A 12,196-nucleotide genomic window follows, 5' to 3' on the forward strand; every position below is an offset into this window, starting at 1 on the left:
TGAGCATGGGGACTGTTGTGTGTCCCAGGTACTGGGGATCCTTGCACTGGTCCCAGTTTGAGCCCCCAGGTGCAACCACCCACCTGTTTTGCGCGGAATCGGGAAGAACCCAGGAGCAGGGGCATTCAGGAGGAGGGGAGGGGTCGTGACTTATGCACGTGCTGGGGGCGGGATCTGCCTGCCTTGGCCCCGCCCACAGGATGGGAGCCCCGCCCGCCACTAGCCCCGCCCCTTCGGCGGTTAAACGAATCGCGAGGTGAGCGGGTGGGGCCCTGGAGGGCATTGGCTACGCCCCACCCATGTTAGCCACGCCCCGTGATGCCCCATCACCCCGCCTCTTTCCTTAAGCCCCCCCCAATGGCCCATAGCCCCGCCCCATCTTCATCCCTGCCCCGCCCAAGGACCTGGGGTCAGACCTTGGCCCGTGTGCTGCACCCAGCAGAAGCGGAGGCAGGGGTGGGCAGTCCCCCCCTACCCCTCCCCCCGGGTGTGGGGGCTGGACCCCCCCGGGACCCACACCCTGGCCCTGGCCCTGCCCCTGCCCCGGGGTTCATCCGGGTTAACCCCCGCCCCCACCCTTGCAGGCCCGGCCATGGGCACCCCTCTGGGCGTCGGCGCCCTGCCAGGGCCCAGCCCGGCCGGCGGGGACGGCCCGGGGGCCGCGGGGCAGGGCTGGGTATCCCCGGGGGGCAGCGGGTCGCCCCCGCCCACCCTGGACGAGCTGCTGACACCACTGAGCCAGAAGCTGCAGTACCTGCTGCGCAAGGTGGAGGATTTCCAGAGCCACCTGCTCTACAGGTGGGGGCACGGCGGGCACCAGGTAGAGGGGATGGGGGGGCAGGAGGGCACCAGGGTGCACAAGGCATAAGGGAGCGGGGGACATGGGGGGGCACCAGGCACGGGGTGGTAGAGGGGGCTGCGGACATAGGGGGCAACCGGGGTACGGAAGGGCAGTAGGGGGCACTGGGCACACCGGCCGGGGTTCAGCGGGCACGGGGGGTTCCGTGTATTGGTGCCCGGGGGGCCGTGCGGGGTGACGGGCACCGCTCCCCAGCAGGGACAGGATGCGGCAGGAGCAGTTCGCCCGGGCGGTGCCCACGCTGTTGCGGCTTTGCCAGCCCTACTTCCACTGCCTAGAGGCCGCGGCCCGCAGCCCCGCCTGCCCGCTGGGGCCAGCCCCCGACGCCGTGCGCACGCGGGTGAGGACCGCCGGGGCTGCCGGGCCACCTGGGCTCTCTCCCCACTCTGGGAGGCGGTGGAGCCTAGTGGTCGGAGCCCGGACACCTGCGTTCTTTCCGCGCTGGGGGGTGGAGCCCGGATGCCCGGTCTCGCTGCACTAAGGGAGGGTGGTGGAGCCTAGTGGTCGGAGCTCGGACGTAGGGTTCTCCCCCCGCCGCTCTTGGCTGTGCTGGGGCGTGGGAAGGCGTCCGGGGCTGGCACTGCCCGGCTGCCGCAGGCTTCAGGCCGCTCCCGCCCCGCAGCTGCTGGAGATGTCGGAGCAGCTGGCGGCGCGGCTGGAGCAGTTGGTGCTGATGTACGCGTCCTTCCGCTTCGTGTCGCTGGAGGACACCGACCCCGCCAGGTGGGGGCAGCCAGCGGGGGTAGGGGGGGTAGCCAGCGGGGGCGGGGCAGGGGGCGTATCCAGAAGGGTCGGTGCTCTGCCCCCCGCAGCGTGTCCTGCTTCTTCTGCGGGCGGTTCTGGCTGGGCCCGGGCCAGGCCGTCTCCATCTTCCGCTACTGCCTCCCGGCGCCCTACACGGCCCGGCCCGGCCGCCTCTACAAACGCATGCGCTGGAACGTAGACAGCGCCGACCCCCCTCCTGGATCGGGGTCAGCCGGCCGCCGCCGCCCGCCCTGCACCGACTAGTGAGTGCTGGGCCGGGGGGGCAACCCTTGGGGGGCGGGGGTCCTGGGAGAGCAGACTGGGGCTGGAGGTGGGGGGGTGCAGGGTGGAGCTGTGGTCCCAGGGGTGGGGGCGCAGGGCAGAGGGGACGGGGACGACGACACTGAGCTGCAACGACTTCCCCCCGGCCAGCACCACCCCGCCCCGCCCCGCCCCCCAGCCCTGCCTGGCACCCACGGGCACCGGGTCCCCGCCCCGCTGAGCCCGGCCCTGTCCGGTTGCAGCTACTTCCTGTGCTGTCAGGACGCGGGGTCGGGCCCGCAGCTCTGGGCCATCGGGCGCTGGGTGCCCCTGGAGCCTGACGCCGAGCGCAGTAACGACGTCCTGCACTGGTGAGCTGGAGGCCGGGCGGGGGGAGCTGGGCTGGGGGCTGAGGCAGAGGTGCCCGGTGCGGGGCAGGGAGCGCTGCGGGCACTCCCAGACTGGGGGGCACTGTCTGGGAGCAGGGCTTGGGGGAAGCTGATGCCAGGCTGGGGGCGTGACCGGGTGGTGGTTGCCTGGGCCGGGGGGGTCGGGGTGCCCGGCTGGGGGCACGGGGGCGATGTCTGGCAGCAGGGACCACCCCCCTCCCGCCCGCAGGGTGCTGTGCACGCAGCCTGTCGGCGACTTCAAACCGCTGCTGAGCCTGGGCGTGGAGGAGCCGTCGCACACGACGGCCACCAACCTCCTGGTGCAGCTGCTCAGCGCCTGCCCGGGGCCGGGGCCGCAGTCCCCCTGACACCCCCCCAGCAATCCTGCGATGCCTTGGAATAAAGAGCCTGTGCTTGGTACCACGAGGCTTCAGCCTGGGGGTGGGGTCTACCCGAGGGGCGTGGTCTGTCCCCAACAGGCGGGGTTTGCTTTAGGGGCGAGGCTTGGTCCTGGGTACTAAACGAAGGTATGGACAGACGGGTCCGCGGGGTGTGGCCTGATGCAGACGGCGGGGCACAAGAGAGGGGTGGGACTGGGGGCTTGGGTCTCGGGGCTCACAGATCGGGGCCGGGCTGCAAGGAGCTGGGGGGCGGGCCTCAAGCCAGGCCCAGGCTCTCCAGGAGCCGGTGGTGGGCGGGAGCCCGGTCTGTTGTCCTCCCCGCACACCGCGCGCTGCAGGGACCGGGGCTCGAACAGGATTGAAGAGGGGTGAAGACGGCGGTGCGGCCCTAACACCTGATGGCCAGAGGAGGCATTGCACCCCCAGCCCCGCTCCCGCACGATCCAGCGCGGGGGTGGGGGGGTGTCCATCCCAGATTCCTGGATTCTGTGTGCGGGTCTGTCCGCGTGTGTATCACGTGCATGTCTATGAGTGTGTGTGTGTGTGTGGGTTATTTGTGTGTTTGTGCACGTGTGTGCATGAATGCGTGTGGGTGTGTATGTATTGGATGCCTGGGTTCTTTATGTGTGTTGGATGCCTGGCCTGTGTGTGAAGGTACATCTGTGTATGTAAGTGCATGCATGTGTGTGTGTAGGTACCTTTCCATCCCAGGAACTGCTGCTGGCTTGGCTAGGCACTGTGGAGACACCACCCCTCCAGCACCTCAGCAGGCTTTAGACCAGAGGTGGGCAAAATCCAAGCTGTGAGCTGAATCCAGCCCCACAATTCCATCTGGCCCTCCTGCCCCTCTGCAAGCAGCACATCCCTGCAGGAGGTGAACTCTGGGGCTTAAGCAACCACCTCCTGCTCCAGCCCTGAGCTAGGGGCACTGGGGACAAGAACTCCCTGCCTGGCCAAGCATGTGTGCTGGGGCCCCCCAGGCAGCATGAGTAGGAATGCAGGTGAAGGGCCCACCAGGCCAGGGCAGGGACTGCCACTGCGGGAAACAGACAGGAGCTGTGTGCTGTGGGGCCGGGCCAGCCTGGCCCCACACACTGCAGTAGCACTGAAGTGAGCTATGGGGCTAGGTGGGGCTGGTCCTGGATGCTGCCACCGTGTGCAGGCAGGGACTTGGGCTGGAGCTGTGTTGTGGGGCTGCCCCCCCCACACACACTGCTACAACCTGCAGCCAGGGGCAGGAGTGCAGGAAGCTGTGCACTGTGGGGCCAGGCATGCTGGGCCCACTTGCTGCCACCCCATGCAGACCCAGGGACTCCAAGGACCCCTCCCTCCTCCACACACATTCCCACACCCCCACCATGTCTCCAAACACACCCTCCCACACACTCCTACCCCACACCATAACCCCCCCACATCCATGCTCTTCCACAGCCCCTACCCCAACTGCAGACCCCACACCCACCCTGCCACCCTCCCTTATATGCCCCACTTACCATATCCACACTGCACACACATCCCACACCCACCCACATACACCCTCCTACCCTCCCACACACAATAGAAAAAAGATCATATTTTGAGTTATTCTACCATCACCTCTAGATACAGTGTGCAAACACACACAAATTGGGACCTTTTTTTTATATACAATTAAAATAAGTTATAGTAGATTTTTTATTTTTTAGTGTATAATTTGTTGAGTTTTTTTCTGGTTGCAAGATGGCAGCACCCTTCCTCTCAAAAGGAGTAATTTTGGGGCAAGAGGAGGGACTTGACGTGGCAAAGGTCAGGGCTGGGGGTTGGACTTCTGGTATTAAGATGGCAACGAGAGAGGTGGGGCACCTGTCAAGGGGTGGGGCTACCTTTGTGGCCCTGGGCAGCTCACCAAAACTCATTAAGCAGTCCTCCACCCAAAATAATTGCCTGCCCCTTATGTGGACCCAAGAGGTTCAGGATCTGGTTCCAAGATGCCAGCCGCGTGCCCAGGAACAAGCCCCTGGCTAAATCCAGCCATGTGTGTACATGCACATATTTCATAGACATTAGGGCTGGAAGGGACGTCGGAAGATCATCGAGTCCAGCACCAATGCATATGTGTACATGCATCTGCTCATGTATGGGCTAGGCTCTGGTTGGTGCTGCTAACTGCTGTCAATCACAGCTGTAGTGCAGCTCTCCCTCCTCTGAGGCCTGGCCCCTGGCTGGGACTTTAATTCCCATGATGCACTACAGTATCCCTGCCTGGGCCACACTGGAGGTCCTGGTGGCTCATAGGAGATGTAGTCCTGTTTGGGGGGATGGGAGGGCAGTGCTATAGTTGGGGGAAGACAAGGCCTTTGTCTACAGCTCCCATGATACACTGGGGTGAAACAAGGACCCCAGTGCCTCATGGGAAACGTAGTCTGCCCCCCAATTGCTTAGTCCCCTTTTCCCCAAAGCCCTGCCCTGCTTGAAGATGCTGCCCCTTCTAAACAGACCAACCCTCTGCCTGCAGGCCCCACCCCTTTCCAGAAAACCCTGCCAGCTTCCTGGAAAGCCATGTCTTTTTTAAGACCCCTCCCCTTCTACTTTTTGCACCCTCCCCAGTGTGGGTGTGAGGCACAATTTCTCCATGGGGGAGGACTTGGCCACAGCCACCCAAGCTTGGGCCCCAACTCCAGGGCCCCTGCTCCCCACCCTCCACCCCTTGCTCAGGTACCCCTTGTGAGAACAGGGCCTTTCCCCTCCCAGGGACAAATTGTGGGGGCAGCCAAGATCAGGCACCTCACCCACCATCAGGCCCGGTGCTGCTGAGACCCGCCCCCCCCCCCCCCCTTTCCCAGGGCAGGTGAGAAGGTATCAGGGCCCCAAACACAGCAGACACCAGGGACCAGCCGGTTCCAGAAAAGCTCTTTATTGTCCATGGGGCCCAGCGCTGCCCGCAGGCTGGGCTGGGCAAGCCACAGCCATTGAGGGAGGGTGGGGGCCAGATTGGACACCTAGGAACCTACCTCCACCCCCTGCCCCCCCATGGCCAGGAGTACTCCCTGGGTAGTTTATACAGGGACTAGCACTGAGATGTGGCTACTTTTGGGATGGGATGTGACAGCTAGGTGTAACAGGGACTCCCCTTACCCAGCTCTGAGCTGTAGCTGCCTCTGGTGTGGGGCTGGCAGAGGTGGCAGGCTGAGCTGTGTGGGGTGGGAGGAGGGAGTTCTAGGACAGGGGTGTACCAAAGCCTCATGTGATCTGCCCCCCCCATGCCTCAGTTTCCCCACCTGTACACCTGTCACCCCAGTCAGGTACCTCCATTGTGCCCCCTGCCATTCCCTGTCACCAACATCAACAGCGGGCGCAAGATCTCAGCTATGGCCCAGCACCCCAGCTGGTAGGGGTGGACTGGAGACCCCCCTGCTACATGCACCTTTGCCCCAGCCCATGCAGCTTCAGCATGCCCCCCCATCAGCCGTCCAAGAAGGGACTTGGGCTGGGAGCATAGGGCTGGCTCATCAATACGGGGAGGAGTACATGAGGGGGGCTGTCTGGCCCGGGGCTCAGGTCTGTACTGGAGGGGGGGCTGGGGGCTCTAAGCCAGTCTGGGGGGTCTTGAGGTGGGTCCAAGCTGTCCTTGGGGGGGGCTCTGTGGTCAAGGCCAGCCCAAGAAGGGGGTCCTGGGGGGTCCAGGCTGGCCCAGGGGGGTGCTGGGTGGTTCCGGGGGCATCAGGACCGGCCATGGGTGCTGCGCTCCGAGCTGCGGAAGGAGCTGGGCTCCCAGCGGTCCAGAGTGGTGCCTTTGTGGCCCGGACACAGGAGCCGGCCCAGCTTGCGTAGCACTGCGCGCCGCAGCAGGATGTAGACCCAGGGGTCCAGGATCTGGTTCCAGGACGCCAGGCGCACACCCAGGAACAGCAGGCGCCCAGGGGTCTCCGGCCAGCCCAGCCCCGCCGTCAACGCCACCACCACCTGCAGGGGAAAGGTGAGTGGGGTGGAGTGCAGCCAGCCTGGACCCCGAGCCGTGCATCCCTAAGCCTGCGCCCCACCCAGCACTCAGCTCCAGGACCTGACCCCACATTGGGGCGCCTGACCCAGCTGTGCCCTTGACACCCCTCTCCTGCCTCTACCTTGTGTTCCCCCCACTCACCTCTAGGGGGAGTGAGGCTGCCTGCCATCCCTCCACTCACCACCAGGGCTCACTAGACCCTGCTGTGCCATCCACATCCCACCCAGCACCTCCAGCCTGTCCCTTCCCAACACTCACCACCACGGAGTGCCAGCCCTCCCTGCGCTGTGCCCCAGACACCTCTTTTTTTGCCCCCAGCACTCCCTCCCATTCATTTCCCCACCTGCCACCAGCACACCAGTCCCACCCCCACTCCCACTCACGGGCCCCAATGTGCCCTAACATCCCTCTCATGCCTCCCAAACCTCTGGCCCTGGCCTGGCCCTCACCAGCTAGGGGCACCAGACCTGCTCCTGCTCCCCACCAACTCCCCACCCCAATTGCAGCCCTCACACTCACCAGCAGGGGGCTCCAGCAGACGCAGGACACCACCATGATGCCCATCAGCTGGGCCACCATCTCCACGTCGTGGCCCTGCGCCCGGCGCTGCACCCGCCGCCGGCCCCGGCCCCGCAGCAGCACAGCACCACTTAAGCTGTTGCAGATCAGGGCGGCCAACAGTGAAGCCAGGCCCAGCATGGCAAAGAGCAAGGCAAAGGCCACATCGCCCTGATGCCCCCCGGTGATACTGCCCACCCGCAGGAAGCACCAGGTGCCTGGCTCCTGGATGCCGTAGGCGCCCAGGCCCATGACGAAGGGCAGCAGGGCGATGCCCAGTGCTGAGGCCCACAGGCTCAGGAGGGCCAGGCGGGCCCGGCCAGCTGTGACCAGGTGGGCATGGAGCAGGGGCCGCGTGACCCCCACACATCTCTCAGCTGCCATGAGGCAGCCCAGGAAGAGCGGGCACAGGCCAAAGAAGACCATGGCAGCACCGAAGAACTGGCACAGCCCCCCTGAGGGGTCCAGGCTGGCCCAGCCCTGGCGTGTGGCGTAAAGCCGCAGCACGAAGGCACCAGGCACCACATGCCCGGCCAGGTCCGTCAACACTAGGCTGCTGGCGAAGAGGAGGAAAATGGCCTTGGAACGGCGCCGCAGATGGGTGTAGGCCTGCACCAGGATGGCCAGGGCCAGCAGATTGGAGGCGACACCTAGGGTCATGGAGAAGACTGGCAGGGTAGGTGAGGCTGCCGGCGGGGGCAGTGGCTGCAGCGATATGTTGCCCAGGGCCAGGGGAGGTGTGACTGGGTTCCCCGGCCCCATGGGGGTGGCATTGGATGGGTGGCTAGCAAACATCGAGGCAGGGGTCAGGGGGTGCCGGGCATCTGGAGGGGGGAAAGAGAGAGGGGGTTAGGGGCACTCCTGACCTGCAGCCAGCTGCCTTGTTTCCAGTCTTGCCAGTTCCCTTCACACCCAACCCGCAGCCCCCTTACCCCAAAGACCTGCCAGTGCCCCTCAGTCAGGAGGACTCTCAGCCCCCTGCCCCTGCCCAGCTCTGACAGCCTCACTCCTCCCTCCCTCCGGGGCTCCGGATCCCACCGGCACCCCGCTCCTTCCCGGGAGGAATCGGGAGCCTGGAGGCGGCTGCCCCTCTCTCCCTTCCCCTCCACAGCTGGAGGCAGTGCCGTCCGCCCCGGAGGAGCAGCCCGGAGCCCCCGGCTCTAAGCCCTAGACGGTCCCAACCCTCCCGGAGCGGGGAGAGAACCGAGGCGTCCTGGCTCCCCGCTCTCTGCCTCCGACGCCCCCCGGACCCAGGCGTCCGGGCGCCGCCTCACCCTCCTCCGCCGGCTCCGCGGCTCCCCCGCTCCGGGGCCGGGGGCTCCGCTCCGCCCGGCCGGGACCGGCCCGTGTGTCCGCGCCGAGCTCGGGGGCGGGGGGCGGCCCGTGGGCGCTGCGCTGAGCTCCGCCCGCCTCCGGCCCCGCTCCGGCTCCCCGTCGGGGGTTGCTGCCTGCGGCCGCCGCGGCCAGGAGCGCCCGGGCTCCCTGCCCCCGCTAGAGGTGCCTGGCTTCCCTATACCCCCAGGTCCCTGCCACCCGCCCCCAGCACCTCCCTAGTGACTCTACTGCCCCCTGGCGGGCTGAATAGGGGGCAGGGGAGTGGGCCAGACAGCCCCCTTGGGGCAGATCCTGGGGGGCAGAAAGGGGACACTGAGGCGACCCTCAGCCCAGGTAGCCAGGGCTGGGGACTCAGGGAGCTGTGAGCAGCTTGGGGTGGATACAGGGCCTATTACTGCTGCCAGCGCAGGACATGGGGGGCAGTGCTAGGGAGGGGTTACCCCACCCCCCGCTGTCCTCACCGCAGCCGCTTACCCAAGAGCCCCGGGAACACCCGGTTCCCGAGTGGTTTCCCAACCGCTTCCGGACGGGGCAGGGGCGGGCACACCCTCTGCTGGGGGCATTCAGGACACCTGGCTTCTCCCCCCCTCCGCAAGGGGAGCGGGCCCTGGATACCTGGACACACTCCTCAGCTCAGAGGGCGCAGAGGCCTAGGAGGAAGGCCAGGCCAGGTATGGGGTGTGGAGGCTAAGCCTCCCCCCCCCCCACGGCTGGCTCCCCACCAGGCCAGCTGCAGTGGGTGAGAACCAGCTGTACAGCCAGGAGCCAGACCCAGGCAGAGGTGTTGATGGGAAAGCTGACCCCTGCTCTAACCACTAGCAACAACTCTCTTCCCAAAAGCCCCTCACTCCAGGAGAGAACCCAGACATGTCAGCAGCCAGCTCCAGCTGTGGGCCTGCTTTGCCCCTGCCCTGAGCTTGGGGGGAAGGACTGGCTTGGAGCACCCCCTGCTGGGCCCGGGCCCGGTGCCAACGCAGGGCTTGTGCCAGTCCCCCCCCAAAGCTATTAGCAGCCACCAGAGCCGAGATAATGCAGCACCTCACCAGAGACCCAGGCATCTTCTCCTGGCAGCAGCGCCCCCCTCCCAGTGCATTCTTGGGGCTGAGGGTCTGGGGTCCAGCTACTGGTAGGATACACTTACAGCCTGCCCCCAGCAGGGGTTGGGACATGCATCCTGGGGGTGCTGAGATGCAGCCGCCCCTGGGCAGGGGAAGCGCCTCTTTCCCTCTCACCCTCCCAGCACCAACCCAGACATGGGGTCTCCCATCCAGCCCAGGCCCACGCGGCTCCTGCTTAGCTTCAGCGGCGCTGCCAGTGCCCTAGCCCCAGCCCCAGACATGCTCAACCTTGCTGTAAAAGTGTGTGTGTGGGGGGGGGGTCGTCGCTTTTAACCCTTCCTCCCTCGAGCCCCGCAGCTCCCCCCCGCACCCGCCTGGTTCCAGCAAAGCGCAGCTGCCTCATTAGTGCTAGTGGCCCAGGCTGCACTAACGGAGCTGAGCCCGGGGGAGCAGGTTCCCAGCAGCCCCCAGCCCCCCCCCGGCTGGGCGGGGCAAGAGGGGCCCAGCAGTGCCCCAAGCTCAGCGCCCGCTGCCTGCGGTGTTTAGGGAGAGGCTAGCGATAAATATCAGGCGGCCCCGAGCGCTAGCCGCAGCCCCCCAGGGACGGGGGGGAGTGCGGGGCACCGGGCCGGCCATCCTCTTTGATCCGGGTCCCGGCGGGGGGGCGGGAGCCGCCACATTCCGCAGAGAGGCGGGAGCCACCCGCGCCCCCCCCCGGGTGCAGCCACGCCTGGGGGGCGGCGAGGAACAGCCCTCCCGCTGCTCCCAGCCTCGAGCCAGGTGCCCCCCCCCCCGTGGCCCGTGGGATCCGGCTGGAAGATCAGAGGCGGCGGGGGCGGGGGCTGGGGCACTGCCAAGGGCTGGGAGCGCCGCTGGCTGCGCGGGGGCTGGATCCGAGGGGACCGGCCAGCACCGGCGGGGGCAGCTCTGGGGGGTGCTGGCTGTGGGGGGCGCAGAGGCCCCCAGGGCCGGCCCAGCCGTCGCCACCCCGTGCACAGCCCCTGAGGTCCAGAAGGGGGCGCTGTGCTGGGTTGCAGAGGCGGGGGCACATCCCCCTTCCCCCAACCCTGCTCCTGTGGGGCAATTTCTTCCGGGCACTTCCCGGCTCTGGGTCTTGCAACAGGGACTGTGGAGGGGCGGGGATTGTGTTGTGAACCCCCCCCCCCAGGTATTGCTGGGGAGCAGGGGTCACAGAGGAGCCCCCTGGGGCAGATCAGAGAGATGGGGTGGGGGCAGGAAACAGGATGTAACCCAGGCACCTGGGCTCCCAGCCCCTGGGTGCCTCCAGGCTCCCCTGTTAGAGCAGGGACAAGGGCATTGGGGCCAGATGGGAAAGGGGTCTTGGCATGGCTGCTGCCCCCCAACTGATCTTCCCAGGCCCTTGCACATCCGCAGACTCAATGGCTGCACCTGGGCCAGTAGGGGGCAGGTGCCACAGTAAGGGCCCAGGACTGTGCCTGGGGGACCCAGGGCACAGGGACCTGCAGAGCTGGTCTGCCAGTGCCAGGGCAGTGCACCAGGCCTCAGGGGGAGGGCAGGGTGGGAAGCTCCCCTGCAAGGCCCCAGGCATGGGGACAAGCAGAGGCGCCAGGCAATGGAGAGGGTGAAGTGCAGACAGACTGACGGATACTGGGCCCGACTCCCAGGGAGGTAGGGCTGGATGGGGGTGGAGGGTGGCGCCAGAGTGGGCCCTAGGGCTGGGCTGGGCCCTCTGAAGACAAGGTGGGTGCGTGTTGTGTGTGCACCCTAGATGCCCGGGTTTTGTATGTGTGCACACCTGTGTCCTTGACACCTGTTCACATGTGTTCACACATGTCCCGGACTTGCATGTGCACATGTGCGTACATGCATGTGCGCCTGTGTATGTGTGTCCTGAATGGCTGCATTCTGTGTACATGTGTTTGCTGTGATGCCGGGGATTTGTGTGTGACCATGTGCACATCCTGGGCACCTGAGTTTTGTGCATACGTGTGTGCATCCTGGACACCAGGATTTGTGGGGGTGGGGTTGGGGGTGTACACGTGCATGCGTGTATGATTTGGACGCCAGGCTTCTGCTCGTGTGTGTGTGTAATGTGAATTGGACTCATCTGCATGTGTGCGCCCTGGATGCCTGGGTTCTGGGTGTGTTTGCAAGTGCAGGTCTGTGCATGCCCATGGCCCATGTGTGTGCGTGTGTATCCATACGCATGTGAGCAGGCCCAAGCAGGTAGGTGTCCGCAGCGGGTGTACTCGTGGGCCCGTGTGTGTGCAGACACCTCCGTGCACATGTCTGGTGGGTTCTGGGTGTGGTGCTGACTGTTGGGAGTGCACACATGTGCACGCGTCCATACGTGTGTGAGGGCGTATACACGTGGGCTGGAGGGGGGGCAGCCCCGCTGTCTCCCCTCCCTTCAGATTCCTGCTGATCACTGTCCTTTTTTGGGCTGTTTTCAGACACAGCTCATCCCAACCAGACATGGAGACGCCCCTGCCTGCACCAGGCACTGCACAAACATGGCCCCAGCTCCCCCCTCACTGGCCAATCCAGCCTCCTCCACAGAAGCCCCTCCAGCAACTCTCAGTGCAAACCAGTATAGGCCCCTGCTTTCACTGGGGGAGAAAGGGAGGTGC

At 66.0% G+C, this 12,196-nt stretch overlaps 2 protein-coding genes across 4 annotated transcripts; one reads left to right on the plus strand and one right to left on the minus strand.

Annotated features, from left to right (window-relative positions):
• The first annotated feature begins 360 nt into the window (after positions 1-360).
• Positions 361-4,324, plus strand: C8H19orf67 (chromosome 8 C19orf67 homolog). Of its 2 annotated transcripts, none has more exons than XM_059732407.1 (6): positions 361-798; positions 1,055-1,199; positions 1,482-1,582; positions 1,672-1,866; positions 2,128-2,235; positions 2,483-4,324. In XM_059732407.1, exons 1-6 carry the CDS (start codon positions 593-595, stop codon positions 2,619-2,621), a joined length of 894 nt encoding a protein of 297 aa, XP_059588390.1. In that variant the 5' UTR covers positions 361-592; the 3' UTR covers positions 2,622-4,324. The 2 variants fall into 2 exon arrangements, with proteins under 2 accessions (XP_059588390.1, XP_059588391.1); XM_059732408.1 differs by having other exon boundaries at positions 1,058-1,199.
• A 1,207-nt stretch (positions 4,325-5,531) lies between these two features.
• On the minus strand, positions 5,532-8,654 carry PTGER1 (prostaglandin E receptor 1). Of its 2 annotated transcripts, XM_059732406.1 has the most exons (3): positions 8,466-8,640; positions 7,153-8,015; positions 5,532-6,596 (listed from the first exon to the last, which is right to left on the minus strand). In XM_059732406.1, the coding sequence occupies exons 2-3, from the start codon at positions 7,984-7,986 to the stop codon at positions 6,354-6,356; spliced, it is 1,077 nt and encodes a 358-aa protein (XP_059588389.1). In that variant the 5' UTR covers positions 7,987-8,015; positions 8,466-8,640; the 3' UTR covers positions 5,532-6,353. The 2 variants fall into 2 exon arrangements, with proteins under 2 accessions (XP_059588389.1, XP_059588388.1); XM_059732405.1 differs by lacking the exon at positions 5,532-6,596 and having other exon boundaries at positions 6,746-8,015; positions 8,466-8,654.
• Positions 8,655-12,196: the final 3,542 nt, after the last annotated feature.

Source organism: Alligator mississippiensis, chromosome 8 (assembly GCF_030867095.1).
Source record: "Alligator mississippiensis isolate rAllMis1 chromosome 8, rAllMis1, whole genome shotgun sequence".
In the NCBI taxonomy this organism is placed as follows: domain Eukaryota; kingdom Metazoa; phylum Chordata; order Crocodylia; family Alligatoridae; genus Alligator; species Alligator mississippiensis.

Bases quoted from the DNA above. Each gene is read 5' to 3' on its own strand.
- C8H19orf67 (XM_059732407.1), top strand. From the start codon at position 593: ATGGGCACCCCTCTGGGCGTCGGCGCCCTGCCAGGGCCCAGCCCGGCC. The intron at 799-1,054 runs GTGGGGGCACGG...ACCGCTCCCCAG, and splicing joins CAGAGCCACCTGCTCTACAG to CAGGGACAGGATGCGGCAGG. The intron at 1,583-1,671 runs GTGGGGGCAGCC...TGCCCCCCGCAG, and splicing joins GAGGACACCGACCCCGCCAG to CGTGTCCTGCTTCTTCTGCG.
- PTGER1 (XM_059732405.1), bottom strand. From the start codon at position 7,986: ATGTTTGCTAGCCACCCATCCAATGCCACCCCCATGGGGCCGGGGAAC.